Below are 20,506 nucleotides of genomic sequence, written 5' to 3' on the forward strand. Positions count from 1 at the left end.
AGACCAGTGGTTCCCAAAGTGGGGTCCGGGGACCCCCAGGGGTCCTTGAGGGAGTTCCAGGGGGTCCCCAGCTAAATGATGACACTCAGAGTTAAATGAACATTGATTTTACAATATAAATTGGGGTCTCAGAGATAGAAATGCCATTAAATGGGGGTCTGTAGATTATTATGCATGTCAAACTGGGGGTCCTTGAAATTAAACGGGTTGATCATTGCTAGATAAGTAAAAATCATATCTTATGGGGGTCCCTGGCATATCTCTTCAAATGGGGGTCCGCGGGGCTAATTAGTGTCAATTTGAATTTGACATGAAAAGGTTTGGGAACCACTGCCCTAGACCAGGGGTTCTCAACCCGTGGGTCGCAACCCCTCGGGGGGTCACCAAATTATTTTGGGGGGTCCCCAAATTATTTTCAAAAAAATAAATAAAGATTTTTTTTTTTTTTTTACCAACTGAATGGCTGTAAAGTGGAAATGAAGAGTTTACGTATAGTACACATAGTACATGCATACACCTTCCCTAATGATTATGGTTTCAGTATTTATTTATGGTGTATTGTCTCTATTATTAAGGTTATTGTAGCAGTCATTTTATATTGGGGGTCAGGAGGGGGCGGGGCGGGGGTCCCGAGACGTTGCCAACGCATTTTCGGGGGTCCCCGGCCAAAAAGGTTGAGAACCCCTGCCCTAGACCACGAGTTCAGTGTCTGTTTTAGCCTGATTAGCAGACTGAAGCTAGAGAGGCAGTCCACTCCAGAGAGTGGGCGGGGCCTACTATGGGCTGGATCCAGGCTGCGACATCCCATAGCCTATACCACTTGTGTAAGGATGGGCTGTGATTGGCCAGTGCACTTGTGCAGGGATGCGCTGTGATTGGCCAGTGATTACAGTTCACTACTGTGTCCTGTACACACTAATAACACTCCAGGTTCCAGTGCGGTAAAAAAAAAAAAACGGAAATGAAAATTCAGCTGGCTTATGTCATTTTAAATGGTGGGAGCCACCCACCAGATGGCGTTGTTGGTGGTAAATGAGTTAACTGCTCTGTGTGGCTTACATCATGGTGTACTATAAGGGTAGCTGCATGTCTTATGGAGCCTGCCCTGTTTTTGCCCTGCTGTCATTCTTTACTTTCAACCTGAACTGGTAAAACAAACTCATTAGTGAAGTGGACGTGGAGGCCCCCCTACTTCAAACATGAATATTTTGGGAAGCAGTGGCACAGAGAGCATATGAGAAGGGTTTTCTTACAGTGTATCTTGAAGTCTTTGTACTGTCTGTCTTCTATGGCTGCAACGTACAAAGCTGCTCTGTCAGGAAACATCAGACCGCCTGGTTTCTAAACACACAGAGAGAGAGAGAGAGAGAGAGTTGATATGTTAATAAATGCGCACGCACACGTGCACGCGCGCACACACACACACACACACACACACACAGACACGTGCACTTGCACGTGTGCACTAGCACCACTCCACACAACACTAACAGTACATATTGCATATTGTCGCTGTCAGGGCACAAACCTTCTAACTCCATATTTTAACTTTTTGTGTCTATACGCAAATTAACGCCCTTCGTGACCATACACGGATCACACAAAACCATCAAAAGTAGCAGATCCGCAAGCTCGAAACACTGCGTTTTGAACTTGTGGATCTGCTACTTATGATACTTTTGAATTGGAATTGTGATAAGTAACAGTTTTGGACATATGAGGTTTCCAACCCGACAGAGTCGATATACTGCAAACTCTAGCACACTCTCTCTCGCACATCTCCCACACACCTCCCACTCTCTCCCACGCACGTCGTGCACGCCGCGGACGCACGCACGCGGACACTCACACACGCATGCACACGCGCACACTCACAAACACACACTCACTCACACACACACACACACACACCCCTACTGAAAGGCGCAACAGAAATCTATCCTGGTCATTGTCCTCACACCTGGCATGTAATGTAAAACCACAATTACCCAGTTTACAAGCCTCAGGCAACAGCAGCAGCATGGATGTGTGTGTGTGCGTGCGTGCGTGCGTGCGTGCGTGCGTGCGTGCGTGCGTGCGTGCGTGCGTGCGTGCGTGCGTGCGTGCGTGCGTGCGTGCGTGTCCATCGTACCAGCCACTTGTCCCTGGCGAAGATGACGGTGCTCAGCATGGACTCGTAGAACAGACAGTAGCCCATCCACTCAGAGATGATGATGTCCACCTGATCCACGGGAAGCTCCACTTCCTCCACCTTTCCCTTGAAGACCGTGATGACTGAGGGACAGGAATGAGGGGGGGTCGCATGGACATGGACACAAGCACGTTACTGCCTTCGCTAAGGAAAAGGAACGCCCCAAAACAATATGCAGTGTTGCGAAGGACTTCCTTTCTGGAGGTGGTGTGCCCCATGGGCCTCATGGACAAAGCTACGCAAATTTCCTGTATCAAAGACCAGGACAGAGACACAGCGAGACGCATGGGGGTGCAGTTGTACATGGAGAGGCATTTGTGATAAAAGGCGCTTGGCTGGCACATTGCTAAAGTCCCTGGCCACCACCACAGAGGTTGTGGGTTTGAATCCACCGCGGGGCCACAGGCTTTGTCGGGCGTCTATGCGAACACAACTGTGCCGTGTTCGGGCGAATGGAAGCCAGGCAGGGAGGTGTGATATTGGCCATTGCATGTACTCCTCAGGGCGGCACCTGTCAGTAGAGTGTTGGGCGGGAGGAGTAGAGCGAAGGCCCTACGTCCTCCCGGTGGGGCAGGTGATACGACAGCAGTGACAACACAGAAATGTGTGTGGGAGTACGTGTATGCCGGGTTTAAGTCTGTCTACAACAGCGGTGGGCAACTTTGACGATGGAGAGGGCCACTATATTTCCACACTCACTCCCTAGGGCCATACATTACTGTCGTAGCAAAAATAGCTGATCTACAAGCTCAAAACGCGTCGCAGCGCGACGCGTTTTGAGCTTGTAGATCGGCTATTTTTGCTATATTCAAATTTAAATCTTGAATAATTTTTTTGCTATTTTTAAATTGGAAATAACATTTTTATGTAATGCCTTTAATTATACTTGTGTTGAGCAATGAGCTACTAATTTAGACTGAAGTAATTAAAGCGGGTCATGTTTGCATGTTGTGGAATTGTAACAGCTGAAACCAATATTATATCAGTATTCTGACATTCACCTGAGGGCCACATTAAGTGAAGGTGGGGGCCGCATGTGGCCCCCGGGCCGCCAGTTGCCCACCCCTGGTCTACAACCTGTACTGTTGTCAAGAAGTTATCACTGACTGCTGCTACAGTATGTCTGCTTAGAATGGTGCCAAATGATGCAGGCATTAATTCAAACTTACTCTCTCTCTTCCATTAAACCACACAAGGACAAATGTGTCTAGTGATGATAAGCTAAGGTCAATCCAAAGCCAACCTAATCACGATGCTAATCAGAAATATCCACGGCACAGTCGGCACACCCCATCTGTGAAGTTCAACGCAGTCATTGAACACAATCAAATTTTGATTGATGGCAGATATTATAGTTATTTGGCTTCGGGTACAAGTTGCCAGTCGAACTGTGACAGATCAGTGGTGGAACGTACATTTACTACAAGTACTGTAGGTTATTTAAATACAATTTTGAGGTATTTATTTTACTTGACTGGAGTATTTCCAATTCTCAATGCTTTTACTTCTACTGCACTACATCTCAAATGCAAATATTGCACTTTACAATTATTTGAAAACTTAAGTTTGTAGATTTTGATTATAGTTATAAAACCACTTCAGACCTATAGACTTGGGCAATTTGAAAATAGCAACATAAGCTTTGCGACACACTTTGTGCTTGTAGATCAGCTATTTTCAGAGGATTTCTATGCATTGTAAACATTTGAAAACTTGTGAAACTTTTACTTTTGGTACTTTTAAGTATATTTTGATGCATTTGTACTTTTACTCAAGTACATTTGAATATCGAACGTTGTAACAGACTATTTCTACGATACGGGTATTGATACTTTTATTTAAGTAAAATATGTGAGTACTTCTTCCATCACCGTGACAGATAATGGAGGTGTGACCGCAATGGTAGACATGTAATAATGTCTACCATTGCGGTCACACCTCCATTACCTCCATTACCTCCATTAGCAGATCCTTCATGTACAGACAGACTAGACAGACAGAAATAGATAGATGGATGGGTTGATGATGATGATGATGATGATGATGGAATAGCATGCCACTTACCATTGTGAAGGTGATTAGACTTGATAATCTTTTCTGAATATTCAGATATGCTTGAACATTCGATCTGCAGACACAAGGATATACAGCAATGATTACAACATGCACAAAGGAGGGGAGATGGTAATATGGCAGAGTTTGGACCCCTTTTTGTAGACATGCAGGCATCAACTATTTTTGCTAATTCTAGTTTCTAGTTTGCTATAGTTTCTGCTCTAGTTGGGGCGGATAGAACTTCCCGCCACCATGTTGGCTGGAAAGACGAGTGGACACCAAAAACCTAGACGCGAGGTTACGCTGATGGTAGCATGGTTGCTTATAGTGAATTATTTGAGAAGAATCTTAAAAGATTATTCCCGCACGGCGCATAGTGTCACTTGCAGGTTCAAGAGACGTTTATTTCGAGCAACTCAGAAATAAAGTTCTCTTAAACCTGCAAGGCAGTGTGCTGGTATAATCTTTTAAGATTCTTCGCACCTACTGTTTTGTCACCTATATGCACCTGCTTTTAAATAGTCTTTTTTCACTTTTTTTTGTATAAATTGACTTGAATTCACTTGATGTGAGTGCTCTGATGAATGCTGCATAGCCGAAATGCGTAAGCGTTCCTTTTTGGTGTGTGCCAAGAAAGAAATGGAAATGTGAGTACTTTGTCCGCCGTTTGTTTAATTTTTGGATGTGCTACCTTTTTTTTAATTCCTATTTTTTGATGTATACTAGATTTTGGTTTGGCACTCCACTGAAAACCATTGCTGATGCGCAACCTCTTTTTCTCATTTAGTCTTTCTTCACTATTATTGAATTATTTGAAATGTCTTGACAATATGAAAATCTTTCAAATTCAGAAATTTCAAGTGTGACATGCTCACACTTGAAGTTATAATCATCAACAGGTTTTCCCATAATTATAAGGAACCTTTATGGTATAAAATGGAAGGTCAAACTGTGCTCCTCTACCCAAACGTCCCCTCCTCTCATGCCGGATGCTGCTGTAATGTCTGTTTTGATTACTAATTAAATACACTTCCTGTCTATAAGTATAACAACATAGCATATAAATCATGCAGGAATGTGGTTGCGGTTGCTGGTATAATGTATTCGCTGTGAATCATGAATATCAGAGCAGTGTTCCACACGGAGCCTGTTGGAGTGCAGCAAATGAACATTTATAGAAATATGATTAAGATTGTGGGGGGAATGAGGGGGAATCTCATCTGTAGACGACTGATATGTTTGATATTTGAGTTGTTTGATAGCTCCGGTCTCGGTATAGTCCTGGTACTGTATAGTTACTTTGCAGTGTTCATTTTGTCTACCTATTTTCACTAAACGAAGCTATGTTGACTAAAACTAGTGGAGAACAGATCCAGTAGAACCAAACATTTTATGGTTGCGCTCAGGTGTTGAACTCTGAAAATAGCACATCTGCAAGCTTATTGTATCGCTATTTTCAATAAGTGTATAACCAGGCATTAAGACGCCATCAAGCAAGAATGAATGGCCGGTTTTTCAGTGGAATCAGAAAACCACAACCACTGCTATGCCCTATATTACTAGTGTTCACATTTAACCTCAAAGGTCCTCATTCACAACGGCGTTTACGCTCATAAAGTGACGTTACGTGAGCGGAGCGTGAGCGGACAGGCATTTACGTGGATTCCCACATTACGTGGGAATTCATGAACTTGAACGTGAACTTGACGGTGACGTGGGTTGGTCGGAAATTCCGCTGAAAGCTGCGCCACCTCTCATGGTCGTGTACGGCTTGCGTAGATTTATTAAGAAGGCTTTAGTCTTCATGCTGAATCAATTAAAAGTCCCCAAATCTCAGATAAAATATGTAGGCATGTGTCCCCAACATTGGTCGCACATAAAAAAAATATAGCCTATATAAAAGCCAAGTATCACTTGTATGCCTAAATGCATGCATTCTAGAGGCAGGTTAGCCTAGAGTGCCATACAGAAACTGCCCCTGCAAGCCCGACACCTTTTTTATTTATTTATTAGGATATTTCTAGCATGCGCGATTGCGCTGCTCACTTGACAGCTTTCTACTCGCAGTGCAACGCGCTGTGAGCTTGTAGATCGGCTCTCGCAGTCTCGCAGACTCGCGCTGCATGTTAAAAAACAAACTCACAATTATAATAAGAACATACACTTATCTGCATTCTGCACTGTACGAATCCAACGTTGTTTAGTGTAGTAATGTCTGCAGTATAGGCCTATTTAAATTGTTTCGTTATGGAGCTCCTTTGAGTCAGTCTGACTGTCGGTGCGTGTGTGTGTGTGTGTGAGGGGGGATTAGCCCTATATAAAAAAAATAGAAGACCACATTAGCCTATTTGAATGAATGGCATCAGCGTGTTTGAAAGTCGGCCAGTCATATCATAGTTTTAAGCCAGCTCACCTCCACTCGCGCTTGTTCACAAACATGACGGACAGACAGACAAGAAAGGCTGTTGATGATGATTTTTATTACCACTGTAACTCGCTGATCAGCATGTTGACAGAGACTCAGCCAATTAAAGTTTCACGTAGGCCTAAATGCATTTGCTGCAAGCACCTATCTGCCTCCATTTGCGTCGTGGTATTAATTTATAATATGTATATTGATCACATGCGGACGCCACACAGAATAGCCAACTCTTACCTGCAGCTGAGGAAACATACAACGTAGTTGGGTCGGATGAAATATAGCCTTAAGTCCAAATCCCACAAGAAAAAAAAGAAAGAAAATATGTCCTGTGTCCATGCATGTCCTGGATATATTTGCTTTCCAAATCCGACAGTGCAGGGCAGGGAATCAATCACCGCAGTAGACTAATCAATAGGGCCTTTTATCATTGCCGAGTTTTAATATAGCATTTGGTTGTGTGGTGAACAATACAAATTAACTTCTTTCTCATTATGTGAAAGTAACTGTAACATCAGTTAACTTATTAACGTTCTGACATTTAACAAGGAGTGAAGCAATGCGTGCCAAGTTGGCAAGTTTCGTTTATAATTATATACAAAACTTGCGCTGTTTGCTTGAAGATCTGTCCATGCAGAGACCCGCCTGTCAAAATTAACTGCTCTACAAGCTCATCGCGGCTGTTGTATATAATTTAAAGCCCGGTGCAGGCTATGATGACGTATTTCGATATTTCCTGTTGCCTTATATGGTGTGGGATGGGCGTTCTAACCAGGCGACACCAGGCGAATCGCTTGGGAAAAATGCGGAAAGGCTACACTCTGCGATCCGCACAAATGAAGTGATTACACCAGCTTCCCTGAATACGACGGGAGCAAATCGCAGCGTGATCGGACAGAGAAATACGATGATATTTAGTATCTGTTTACGCATACGTTACACTGCGGTGTATTTCTCCTTTGTGAATGAGGACCAAAGTCCGTTATTATATGCATATTGTCCCCAACGGTGAACTGTTTTTGCAGATTCATCTGATTTCATTGCAATCGTTGTAATGCTATTTTTTTCAATAAGCCATTCATTGTATGCAACCATTCATTTATTATCCACTTTCAACGTGGCATCCCTAGTTTGGGAATGCCATTATAGGCGAACATTGTCAAACATCTACAAGGATCTACAAGCTCTCAACGCGATCCACTATTTTCGAAGTGGGGCTTAAGTGGTAATGGTATATATCTTTCTGAAATGACGCCTCTGTGTGTGCGTGTGCGTGTGCTTGTGTGCGTGTGTGTGTGTGTGTGTGTGTGTGTGTGCGTGCGTGCGTGCGTGTGTGTGTGTTATGTGTGTCTGTCTTTGGGACAGAGGCTCTCACCCCGTACACGTGCTTGGCACCGGCGTTGGCGGCGAACATGGCCAGAATGCCAGTGCCGCTGCCCACGTCCAAGACGATCTTGTCCTTGAACACGTGCTTGTTGTGGTACATGGCGTTCCGGTAGGTCAGCGTCCGCACCTCGTCCTTTAACATCTCCTGTGTGTGTGCGTGTGTGTTTGTGTGGGAATCAAAAATGTCGGTCAGAATAGCAGATTCTACTGCAGGCAGAGGAATTTAATGAAGTATAGTTCACCCCATGAAGCGTTGAATTCATGAACATTCTTTTAGTTTTTGTCGCATTCCTAAGCCAATTATTTGACCAGAGACTTCGCCGGTCATCAAATTATTGGCTCAGGAACGCGATAAAAAACTAAAATGGCCACGCATTCAATTTTTGGGTTAGCTACTACTTTAAGCTGTGTTACATAATCCATATACCAGAGTATAATATACATTATATTTCCACCATGCCAAATTTGTCAGTTGAAAAACGTTGAAGTGTGAACCGTAGTGTCCCTATTCTGGGGAGAACATTTGGTGAAAATAGTTTTATCTACAAGCTCACAAGGGGGGTACCCTTCCAGTCACCTATCCTGTTTGTGATTTTCATGGACAGGATCTCGAGGCGAAGTCGTGGCGGAGAGGGTATTCGGCTCGGTGAGCTAAGGGTTGCATCACTGCTTTTTGCAGTTGATGTGGTCCTGATGGCACCATCGGTCCAAGACCTTCAGCTCTCACTGGACCGGTTCGCAGCCGAGTGTACGGCGGCTGGGATGAGGATCAGCGTCTCCAAATCTGAGGCCATGGTTCTCAGCAGGAAACCGGTGGATTGTGCAGTCCGGGTAGGGAATGAGGCATTACCCCAGGTGAAGGAGTTCAAGTATCTCGGGGTCTTGTTCACGTGTGAGGGGAGGACGGGAAAGGAGATCAGCCGGAGAATCGGAGTGGCAGGGGCGGTATTGCAGTCGCTGTACCGCACTGTTGTGACGAAAAGAGAGTTGAGCCAGAAGGCAAAGCTCTCTGTCTACCGAGCAATCTTTGTTCCTACTCTCACCTATGGTCATGAAGTGTGAGTCATGACCGAAAGAATAAGGTTGCGAATACAAGCGGCCGAAATGAGTTTTCTTCGCCAGGTGCTGGCATTTTCCTTAGAGATAGGGTGAGAAGTTCAGTCACACGAGAGAGACTCGGAGTAGAGTCGCTGCTTCTTCGCCTGGAAAGGAGCCAGCTTAGGTGGTTCGGGCATCTGGTTAGGATGCCTCTCGGGCGTCTCCCTAAGGAGGTCCTCGATGCACGTCCCACTAGGAGGAGACCCCGGGGCAGACCAAGGCACAGTTGGAGGAAACACATCAACTCACTGGCCTTGGAACGTCTCGGGATCCCCAAGGAGGAAGTCACTAATGTTGCTCTGGAGAGGGACAATGACAGAGTCGGAAACAATGACATGTTACCCCGTCTAAAGCGGACTTGAGCCACGAGAGGCGCCGCCGAGTGAGCCATCTGGCGAGCGAGTCATCGTGCCGAGTGTTGCTCCAGAACAGGGCCACTAGGGTTTACATGGTTAAGTACGTATGGAAGAGAGGGACTATAAGAAGAGGCTGTATTTAGGCCAAAAGCCTCTGCAACCGTTAGCAAAAGCCTTTCAAAATAGAAGTGTCTTTAACATGAAGGGCACCCTGCTGGCACCCATTCTCCCTGTGCACCATCTCACATCCTGCTTTCACTGATGCTGCCTGTTCACTCCTTTATCGAGGACAGACACGCCCCTGTCTGAAGTTACATAGACAGAAACCTGACCCACATACTAAATATGGACATCATTTAACATCCCCCAACGTTTCTTTCTCTCTCTCTCTCTCTTTCTCTCTCTCTCTCTCTCTCTCCCTTCCAGTTTTAACCCCTCAGATCATCAAGGTCATTAACTGGGGTAGAGCTTTTCAGCTCGATTCTGCACTGGTTCTGTAAAGATGGGACATGCTTTTTCTGGACTGCCAGTTGATCTGGGCTGTAATAACAAAGACATATTGGGGTCATGCCCTGATGTATTTGGTTGTACTTTTAATTATCCTGGTTGTGTGACAGGAAACCTCACGTGTTGTTTTTGAGGGGCGCTAGCCTACAGGTTTAATGTTTGTTTTTAGTTCAATGTTTGTTTTAAAAACGCCATTGACAATGGCGTTTTTATTTGCGTACATCATATTGTACCTCATTACGTCTTATTGTCTCTTTATTGTTAATGGCATTTAATGTTTGTGTTGGCACCGTTTGTTTTACATCATCATTACATCACCTAATCAACATGAGTTAGACTTTAATATATTAGCGCCCCTCACTTCACACGGGTGTGATGTTTCTAGTCCATTTAATTTCAGTACACATGAAGGGCTGTCCTCGACTAAACACATTCTTACTCGACTTAATGGTCCAGTGAGAATGTGTCGATTCATGACATCAACAGATGTGTGAAAGAGTGTTTGTTGCATCCAACAATGATGCGGAGACCAGTCTTTTTAAGTTTGGAACTGAACATTGTAATGACTGCTGCTAGTGCTGGGTATTGAAAGTTATTAACTGGCAGAATTAAAGGCTTTACAGGCGAAAACATGCAACAGCATGACAACAAGCATAGAAACAACTACTCAACTAACAAAGTCTTTACAAAAGACCTAAACCAAACCAACCGATGAATGAATGAGGGGATAGCCCTTGCACTTAAACTCTATTATACTTACTTCATTGTCCCCAGAGGGCTCTATTTAATGTACTGTAAGCAACCTGTTTTTTTTCTCTACACCTTTGCCGATCTATAAACTCACAACGCGGCTATTTTGTGAAATGTTAGCCCCAGAAGAGGGACACTTCTTTTAGCGTTTTACAACAATTAAACCGTTTGACCGCCAGGATTAATTAATCTATTTATCGCGCATTGCCATGGTTTTTCCCCTTTCAACCCTTATTTTGAAGAGCCAAACATCGGTAACCGAGTGTTACGATGATGTAATGCTGTGTGTGGTGTCTTGACCGGTTGTTGTTCTCTCGCTCGGTGGAGAAAAAACCAGACCGCGAGTATTACAGCACTTGCTGTCGGCTGTTGTTGAAAAACCTTGTTTCCACCAGAAACGACATTCATTGCACCGATTTGGAGATACAGGCCATTGAAAGCAGCACATAGAGTGCAAGTGGATGCGCGCGCATCTTCAAAATGGCCGCATTATTGTATATTATGAACAGCAAATGATGCAGATGGGGCAGTAGAGAGTACTCTCTACTGCCCTCATGGCGAGTCAGGTTAATATAAGGAAGTGTAGGCTACAGACAGAATGACTGACAGACATTTTTCGCTGAATTAATAGATAGATAGATAAAGCCTAGAAAACGTAGGCTACGCTGTTGGCGGGCTGCCAGACAAAAGTTAATCTACGCTTTCTACGCTTCTGGCGGCCTCTGTGTTAACCCATTAAGACCTGAGGCCGATACAAATGCCTTCTTGCTATATATCGTCTCTGTCGGGTGGAAACCTCATATGTCCAAAACTGTTACTTTTCAGGATTAAAATTCAAACGTATACATTAAAAGGAGCAGATCTACAAGCTCAAAACTGCTACGTGTGATGCCTTTGTGTGACAGTGTTATATATAGCTAGGCTATATACAATATATGATCAAGTAGGGCATTCATTTACGGGGAAAAAAACACAGATTAGAATATGAAGATAATAGGTTTCGGTTCGACAGCAACGGTATATAGCTGGGTAAAAGATTCGCATCCTCGTACTGTAGGCCATTCAATCAATCAATCATTCAATCAATCAATCAATCAATCAATCAACTTATCTGCATGCGTACCTCGTGGATGCCAAAATGCGCATAGGAGTCAAAGTAGTAATCTCTGGAGGTCATTTCTTCGGGGCTGAGGAACTTGGATATCTTGCCTCGCCCCGGGCAAGTGGCGTGGTGGTGGGCTGCCCCGTGAGGCACGTGGGGGGCACATGGCGGTATGTGGTGGTGGGTAGTAGGCACTGGTTTAGGCAAGGAGGGCTGGGCAGACTGGGATAGATGAGAACCTCCCGAGGCAGAATGCTGCTTTTAGAGAGGAAAGAGGAGAGAGAGAGAGAGAGAGAGAGAGAGAGAGAGAGAGAGAGAGAGAGAGAGAGAGAGAGAGAGAGAGAGAGAGAGAGAGAGATTTGTGGAGGATTGTTACTAAAGCACGTACAGCTGCAGGAGAGTCGTGAGATGTGGATGGAGCTGGAGCAACAATGATGATGCCTCTTGGATTGCAAACATTGTGACAGTGGTTCTCAAAGTGGGCTGGAGTCTGGGCTCTGGGGACCCCCGTGAGTCCTTGGGAGTTGGGAGGGGGGTGCGGGTTCTCATCAAAAATGAGGAACAGCTAGTTTTTACCCTATTTCAAAAATAGTGAAAATAGCCGATGTAATAGCCGATGTATGCATTTTAATGCTCACAATGCATTATGATGTGATTTAATGTTGATGTTGTAGATTTGTTTTCATTCAAATTATTTGAATGAATCAGTTCATTCATATATACGCTGCATGGGCTATTATTATGCAATTCATGGAGGCTACAAATTGAGGGCTGCAGGGGCATAGTAACCCAAAAAAAGATATTCTATTAATAGTATAGCCTACAAACACTATCCAAATATCCGCGGTGGTGGTGTCCCTCGCCGAAAAGCTTGTAGATCTTTCGGCAAGCGACGCTCTCTCCTCTCGTGCAATGGAGTGGAGTAATGTTTGTTAAGTATAATATGAAAGATGCATATAAAGAGAAGCGCTTTCAGGACCAAGGACAACGCTCCGGTGCTCCAACACACACACACACACACACACACACACACACACACACACACACACACACACTCACTCACTGATGTGATCTTACACGGTAGCCTAATAATCGACATGTCTGACTGTCAAACTGCAGTCACGGTCATATTTAATAGTATAGAAATCAAAGGACATTTTGGACGTGACGCCGACGGTATGTTTTTGGGGAGACTGCAAGCTGCTTGCATGCACTGACTGCACGAGTAGCCTATATACCGGTAGCCTGGGTGGCAGCATCAGCATTATTTAAACGTGCAGAACAATTGTGGGGGTATAGGCTACAAGCTAGGAAAAACAAATAACTAATTAGATCATCAAAGGAAGAAAGGCAAAGTGCCATATCACAATTAATATGCATTACCGTCGTCCGTCCGCCCGCCCGGACCGGCGGGCTCGTACCGGCCGGCTGCAGGACACACACACACACACCCCTCCACGTATTCGGTTCGGTTCTTACCTCTGAGTCGTCCGTCTCCGCCATCTTCCTCCGGAGCAGCAAGCAACGTGACGAATGCCTCAGTCCCATGAGAGGCAACGAGATTTAAACATACACAAATAATATAATAAAATATAGATAAAACCGTTTGAATTTAAGCAGACTTTTAAAAGTCACTGCATGACCTGATAGCCTAAATAGCTTCAGTTTATTTTTTTATGTATTATTTAACAAGTAATACAATATGCAGGTGGGCTGCTATTACTTCCCAATAATTATTAGTAACCTGCCAAAAAGTTGTTTTGTGGATTCTCGTCGAGTAATTACACTCCAATGACTCCATCCTGTCATAAAACATGAAAACGATCGGTCCAAATGAGCCGGCTCGTCGCTCCTGCTCTCTGAAGTCAATCGCAGACGTGGTTCTTCACATAAAAAAACCGCTCCCGACTTGTTCCACCTCTCTGCAACAGTTGACCTCTCGCCCGCCGCCGCAGGTGACACATAATGGCACACGTGGGTAAATGGACAGCTGAGGAGGCTCCACAATCCATCGCATCTTTAGAGCAGCCCGAGGAACTGATATAATAGCAAGGATTAAGGAAGGCCAATGGAAATAATAAATATCTTTCGGGACAGGATCAGGGTGGCGCGCTGTCCTTCACTTATATAGGCTACTATTGGTGTGTGTGTGTGTGTGTGTGTGTGTGTGTGTGTGTGTAGGAATGGACTCAAACTATTTTCTTTTGGCCTCCCGTCCTTATAGGAGAACACGAACTGAGAGTCGTGATTAAATGGAGAAAGAAAGATGTTGTAAAATGTAAATCATCTTCTCTGCTACCCACTCACCAGTTCCCTCTTCTTTTACACCTATAGTAATAGTATCAGTCAGTGACTGTAGGGCCTACCCACTTGGTTTCCTAGTGGAGGAGAGCTCTCTGGCGAACCAATGACATGCTGACAATACATGCTCACACAACGTTCACACACACGTTCTGAGGACCACATATATTTCCAAACTCATTCTTCCAGATGGCCACATTGCCATATCTCCATATTTAACCATTTTGTAAATGAATGCCGTACTTATCATTCATGTCACACAAAAGTATAGCAAAAATAGCTTTTGAGCTTGTAGATCTGCTATTTTTGTAATTGTCTCCACCAGGCCGAAGGCATGGGGAGAGAGTATGTTTTGCACTCCGTCCGTGTGTGTGTGTGTGTGTGTGTGTGTGTGTGTGTGTGTGTCCTTCCTTCCGTCCGTCCTTCCGTCCGTCCGTTATCAGCTATTCTCCGGTACCGTTGGCCCGATCCATGCCAAACTTTGCACACACACTCCCTGGATGCCAACGACGAACCTCTGCCCCAAATATTCCTCAACGGCCTGTTATAGCGCCACCATGAGGCCGATTTAGGCAAAAAACATTTCTGTAGATAACTTGTACACATTTTATCCATACATCACACAATTCGGTATACACTATCTCCATAGTCATGTGATCAACACAGATCTGCACAATTTCCCATCTTCCATCCTGATTGGCTAAGATTGGCTTCCAAAGCTCACATGATTGGTCCGTTTCGAACAAAATGCCACAAATCACAAACACAGTGTCCAATTTCCATTAAATTATACACGCACATTTCCACTAGGCCGAGGACGACATGCCACTATTTTTTTCCCAAATCAGCCTCACGGTGGCGCTATAACAGGCCAATTCCTGTTTTTACCTATAACTGCATCGACAACTTATGTATGTGCACTCCCTAGAGGCCATGGAAAAACATTTTCCCTGCATCCCTCCACATCTGCCGGTTATAGCGCCACCATGAGGCCGATTTCTGCAAAACACATTGTTTATGTTAGTCGCACAGATTTCAACCAAATCTCACACAAATCGGTACACATAATCTCTGTAGTCATGTGATCAAGACGAGCCTGTTGGATTTCTCAGATTCGACACTGATTAGCTAAGATTGCCTTCCAAAGTTTTCAGGAGTAGCCCGTTTTGTACAAAATGCTGCACATCCAGAATTCTATCCTCAGAGATGCTACGAGTGATCTGGCTCTGCATTTCCTCAACAAAATGAAGAAAATTGTTGCAAGAAACAAACAAACAAAAAAACATGTTTATATTACTCCTAAACATTTTGCCAAACATCACACACACACTCCTATCCTCCTGGTGGAGACCTGTGCCCAGAAGGGCACTTTTTCTAGTTGGAATCCTGAAATGTTCTTTTGTGTGCATCAAAAGTAAACCTCACTTACCCCTAGAGTCCTGGAGCATAACTTTCAAAAAAAAATTACTCATGTTTGTTTAAACAAAATGTCTAGAGAGTATTCTCCTATATGTAACAGATGTTACATATAGGAGAATACTTATATAGGCTCAGGGGTAGAGTGACCGGATGGAAACCGAAAGGTTCCCAGTTTGAACCCGGGCTCCCCCAGAGTTAGTGTCGAAGTGTCCTTGAGCAAGTCACTGAACCCCTAATTGCTCCCGATGTGCAGGTTGGTGCCTTGCATGGTTTCCCCCGGCATCAGTGTGTGAATGTGTGAGTGAATGGGTGAATGTAATGCACAATCTCTGTAAAGCGCCTTGGATAAAGGTGCTATATAAATGCACCATTTAGATGTAAACTAACTTTGGGCACTTTTTTATTTTATTTATTTTTCCTTTATTTACCCATGCAGGGTAGTAGCTGAGCACAAGAATCGGGCCCATTGTCTCCCCTACAGATGAATCCATGGAGCAGTGCCCTGTATGCCAGATGCAGCTAATCAAGGCTAAGATGTAAAACTGCACTTAATGGTACACCTCAGTTATGGCAGCGTCCGGGGCGCTACGATACTACGAACCCGGGCTACAAATCCTCCCGTGTGCTCAGTTCAGCCAACGCAGAGAAGCTGGAAGTACCTTCACTAAAAACATAGACATAGCATATGCATAGTTTCATTATATACAGTATATATTCCACTGTTAGGTTCTTAGCTTTATTATGATTCATGATGACTATTTTTATGTATATGATGTATTACCATGTTTTTTGTTTTGTTTTTTTGTTCTTGCTTACGGTAAATCGGTAAATCGGATTAAGAGCGTCTGCTAAATGCCTAAATTGTAAAATTTTAAATTATACAGCCAAGACCCTTGCAGGGACCCTCCTGAGTCTATGCATTTATGTAAAGATGATTGTTTTTGCTTAGACTTTATAATTTTGTGGGACATATGCTAGTTGTAAAAATAAGTGACATACAGTGCTGCTTTAACACTAGCCTAAATTCAATATTTTAGGTGCCAACTGACGCGCACGCACGCACGCACGCACGCACGCACGCACGCACGCACGCACGCACGCACACACACACACACACACACACACACCACACTCCAATGCACATCATGTTTGTTTTTCTCTGTGTGTGTGTTCAGCCGTGGCCCCCTAGCTGTTCAAACCCTGCAGAGAGAAAGAGAGAGAGAGAGAGAGAGAGAGAGAGAGAGAGAGAGCTTACAGCAGCAAAGAATAAGCCGTGATGATGACAAGCTCGATCCATACTTCATCAGAGTTACAAGCTCACAACGCACAGCGGGTTCCACGCATTATGAGCTTGTAGGTCTGCTATGTTCGGCCGTGCGACACCGTCGTGCGACGGAGAATAGATTAGGCCATAAAATCAACAACTGTGGAAAAGGAGCTGGACAGCCTGGCGCTGGACAGGCATAGAAATGGGCTGATTTCAGAGCGCTGGTGAGGTCAACACCACCAGAAGTAGGCCTATGGGCTTATACTCAGATGTTTTACTAAAGTAGAAGTGGCAGAACCGCAATGTAGAAATAACACTCTGTTACGGGCAAAAACTCCTGGATTCAAAATGTTACGCAATTTTACTTGAGTAAAGTATTTGTCTCCGAATATACTTACCGGTAGACTACAATACCAATTGTGCAGAATGTGCCATTTCAAAATGTGTCTACAGATCACGATCGACGATCTAGTAGATCGGCTATTTGAGGGCCTCCTATGTCCAGCTTTGAGGGTGTGTGTAAATACAAACATTGTCCTAACACAAACATTAAATGCCATTGATAATGAATAGCCAGTTTTACGTCATTGTCCCAACACAAACATTAAATGCCATTGATAATGAATAGCCAGTTTTACGTCATTGTCCCAACACAACCATTACATGCCATTGACAATGAATGGCCAGCTTTGAGTGGTTGTGTAAACACACACATTGCATAAACACATACATTGAAGTCAGAAAGTAACTAGTAAATACCTTTTCAAGTAATTATAGTGGAGTAAAAGTACAAGATTTGCCTCCAATATGAGATGTACAGTGTAGAATTACAAAGTTTTGAAAAATGTACTCGGAGATGTAGAATTACAGTTGTGTCCATTTGCATTTCTGTGCGTTGTGTGCATTATAAACTTGAGAGATTTCAAGATTATGTGATGAGACCTCAAGGTTATTTTTTTAGTGAGAACTTGCTTTGATGGATGGAGTCTTCCTTTGCCGAAGATGTTTTTCCAGACAGCTTGTCAGCAGTGCAGGTGCATGACCACAGAAAGTCCATTTCCCAGACCCACTATAGCAGTCCATCAGCCACTAATGGCTGGCTGGCTTTATTGGGTTACTGATGTGGAAAGATAGGGTATATAGAGCAGGGATCTTCAACGTTCTTTCAAGCCAAGGACCCCATACCAGCTGAGAGAGAGACAAAGAGATGTACGGTATACTCTGAGCACCCATCCTATAGGGCAGGGGTTCTCAACCCGTGGGTCGCCAAATTATTTTAGGGGGTCCCCAAATTATTTTCAAAAAAAAAAAAAAAAGATTTTTTTTTAAATTTTATTTTCACGATTTTTCAAAAATAGCTAAATTATAACAATGCTTAAAACACCAAAAGGGGTTCCCGCCCAAAATGGTTTAAGGTTATTGTAGCAGTCAATTTATATTGGGGGTCGGGGGGGGGGGGGGGGCGGGGCGGGGGTCCCGAGACGTTGCCAAAGCATTTTCGGGGGTCCCCGGCCAAAAACGTTGAGAACCCCTGCTATAGGGGTCCCGGACATATTTTCTAAGACACGTGATACTTTTCCCCCCTAGATAGTCAGTGTGCCATGTCAACATAAATTGTAATGACACCACAGCAACATATTTGGATTGTCCTCTTAATTGATTGATATATTCGGACAACCAATATCCCTTCCTTTTAAATATTTTCTTTCACATTGTTATAATGACCATTAGGCTCAGTGGCAATAATCTCCCAGACTCCCTTGCAGTCAGAGTTCAGAGTTTTAATGAATGTAGAATTATGTGCAGGATGTAATTTACATACAAATGTGAGGGATTCATTTTTTTTAATAGTTTATTTTAAACAAAAATAATCCTCTCTCTTATGCCAGTGTGCCAGTGATCACCCTTCTTTGTGCAAATGTTGGCACCCGTGCCAAAGGTTGCCTACCCCTGGACTACAGAGCAGTGGTTCTCAACCTGTGGGTCAGGAACCCTAGGGGGGGTCCCCACATGATTCTTTGGGGGTCCCCAGATGACAGCGAAGACGTATGACCTTTTAAAAACCCCTAGGGGCTCGCAAAATATTTGTGTGATAGGTGTTATGGTTCATGGCCATTCATGGCCTCAGCTGCCTGACTCAGTGACAGAACATTTAAGAATATTGATAACCTTGACATGATGATTGCCCAATACGGTATCAGAGCGACTGACTGTATGTGCAATATAATAGGAGATGCATGCGTGTTCCTGCAGCTGTTCTTTTCATGGTTTACATAATCTACAGGGACGTCATATACAGTATCCACTGTTCTTATACTGTATATAATTCTCGATGTGTGTAATAAACTCCAGCCTAAAATAGCCGATCGACACGCACACGCCTCGCAGCACAAGTAGTAAATGATAGTATTGAGGGTTTAAGTGGTGAACTGTCTGAAAATACACATTAACGAATCAACACAATACTACGTACACAATGACCATGTCTATGAAGCTATATGAAAGTTTAAACTGCAATATGTACGTAGTAGCCTAGGGGTCCCTGCTTCATCTTTCTCTCAGCTAAGGGGTCCATGCATGGGCTTAAAAACGTTGAGGACCTAAATATTAGGCATTTTGTTGTGTGCAAGGTCCATGGCTGCCTAAATCCTATCTCCATGGACCTGTGACACTGTCAGTGTGTGCATGCCTTTTGATAAACATCACCACACATAAGATAGTATTAAGCCTACAGCTTTTTCTTTTTATAATGAACTATACTGGAATAAAGGCATTTTGCTGCAACAACACCAGCATGCACATGTGTGCGTAACGTGGTTACATTGTAACCAGGGCTGTGATGTGAATATGAATGGCATCCAGTGGGTGGGGGCGGGTCCTGTTCATTACTCAACCCCACATTGACCCTTCCTTCCTCCTCCAGTAACACACTGCTCTGTCTGGTGTGTTTCACCGTCCGCTTCGTACAGACAACTATACGACACTACACGTTTCTCCTTCCTTCCTACCCAGCTGTGCAGGTGAGTGAGTGTGTGTGTAGGCTAATAGCCATAGTCCGTGAAATGTTTGTAGGGACAGAACGGTACGCTAATGCACCAAACTTTGTCGTTGCACAAAAAACGCAGGTGGAGTGATTACTGTTATAATGGAATTGGCGCTTATATACGTCACCTCCCGTGTTTATCTTTTCATAAACATAAACGGAGGGAAATTATTCTCATTTTAGGCTATACGTTCATATTTACAGGCAGAATGTGACTGCAGCCAAAGTCGGAATAGATTAGAACCATGCAGCGCAAGCTTGAATCCTAAAGCCTGAACTGAACTGAACTGGATACTAAAGTTGCGCATCGTAGTGTGTATACCTCCCTCTGGCAACGACATTTACTAGCAGAGATTGTCTGTCTGTATTAACTGTCTGTCTCAGACAGACAGACCGTTATACCAGCATAAATCAATGGATGGGATCAGAGGACACCACACCATGCAGTGGCGTTGTTGACTGTCTGACATTTGGTCGCATATGATGAGGGTGGGTGTCGCTTGGCTTGGTCGAGGGGTGTTGGTCCTAACCTCCAGAGCTTGAAGTTCTGTTTTTGCGGCAACGTTATTTATGAGGCATTTATGCGGTTGCATTTTGAATGTAAATAATGGC

The 20,506-nt window shown here is 44.0% G+C and overlaps 2 protein-coding genes across 6 annotated transcripts in view; one reads left to right on the forward strand and one right to left on the reverse strand.

Moving 5' to 3' along the window:
- prmt8b (protein arginine methyltransferase 8b) overlaps positions 1 to 13,412 on the reverse strand; it is a gene marked incomplete at both ends in the record, with an annotated part of 23,284 nt that extends 9,872 nt beyond the window's left edge. Inside the window, 6 exons of the mRNA XM_079494049.1 lie at positions 1,254 to 1,341; positions 2,132 to 2,274; positions 4,256 to 4,319; positions 8,041 to 8,196; positions 11,886 to 12,119; positions 13,344 to 13,412. Of these exons, the coding sequence (XP_079350175.1) occupies positions 1,254 to 1,341; positions 2,132 to 2,274; positions 4,256 to 4,319; positions 8,041 to 8,196; positions 11,886 to 12,119; positions 13,344 to 13,412 (754 nt within the window). The remainder of the gene's footprint in view (positions 1 to 1,253; positions 1,342 to 2,131; positions 2,275 to 4,255; positions 4,320 to 8,040; positions 8,197 to 11,885; positions 12,120 to 13,343) is intronic.
- Positions 13,413 to 19,731: 6,319 nt separating this feature from the next.
- Positions 19,732 to 20,506, forward strand: part of tspan11 (tetraspanin 11) — a 109,683-nt gene continuing 108,908 nt past the window's right edge. For 4 of the 5 annotated variants that reach the window (XR_013789002.1, XM_079494539.1, XM_079494537.1 and 1 more), the window contains exon 1: positions 19,732 to 19,871. The gene's annotated coding sequence lies outside the window, so the exon portion shown is untranslated. Of the gene's footprint in view, positions 19,876 to 20,506 lie in introns of all 5 variants that reach the window. The other variant, XM_079494538.1, reaches the window with a different exon arrangement.

Source organism: Electrona antarctica (genome assembly GCF_951216825.1).
Source record: "Electrona antarctica genome assembly, chromosome: 23".
Classification (NCBI taxonomy): Eukaryota; Metazoa; Chordata; class Actinopteri; order Myctophiformes; family Myctophidae; genus Electrona; species Electrona antarctica.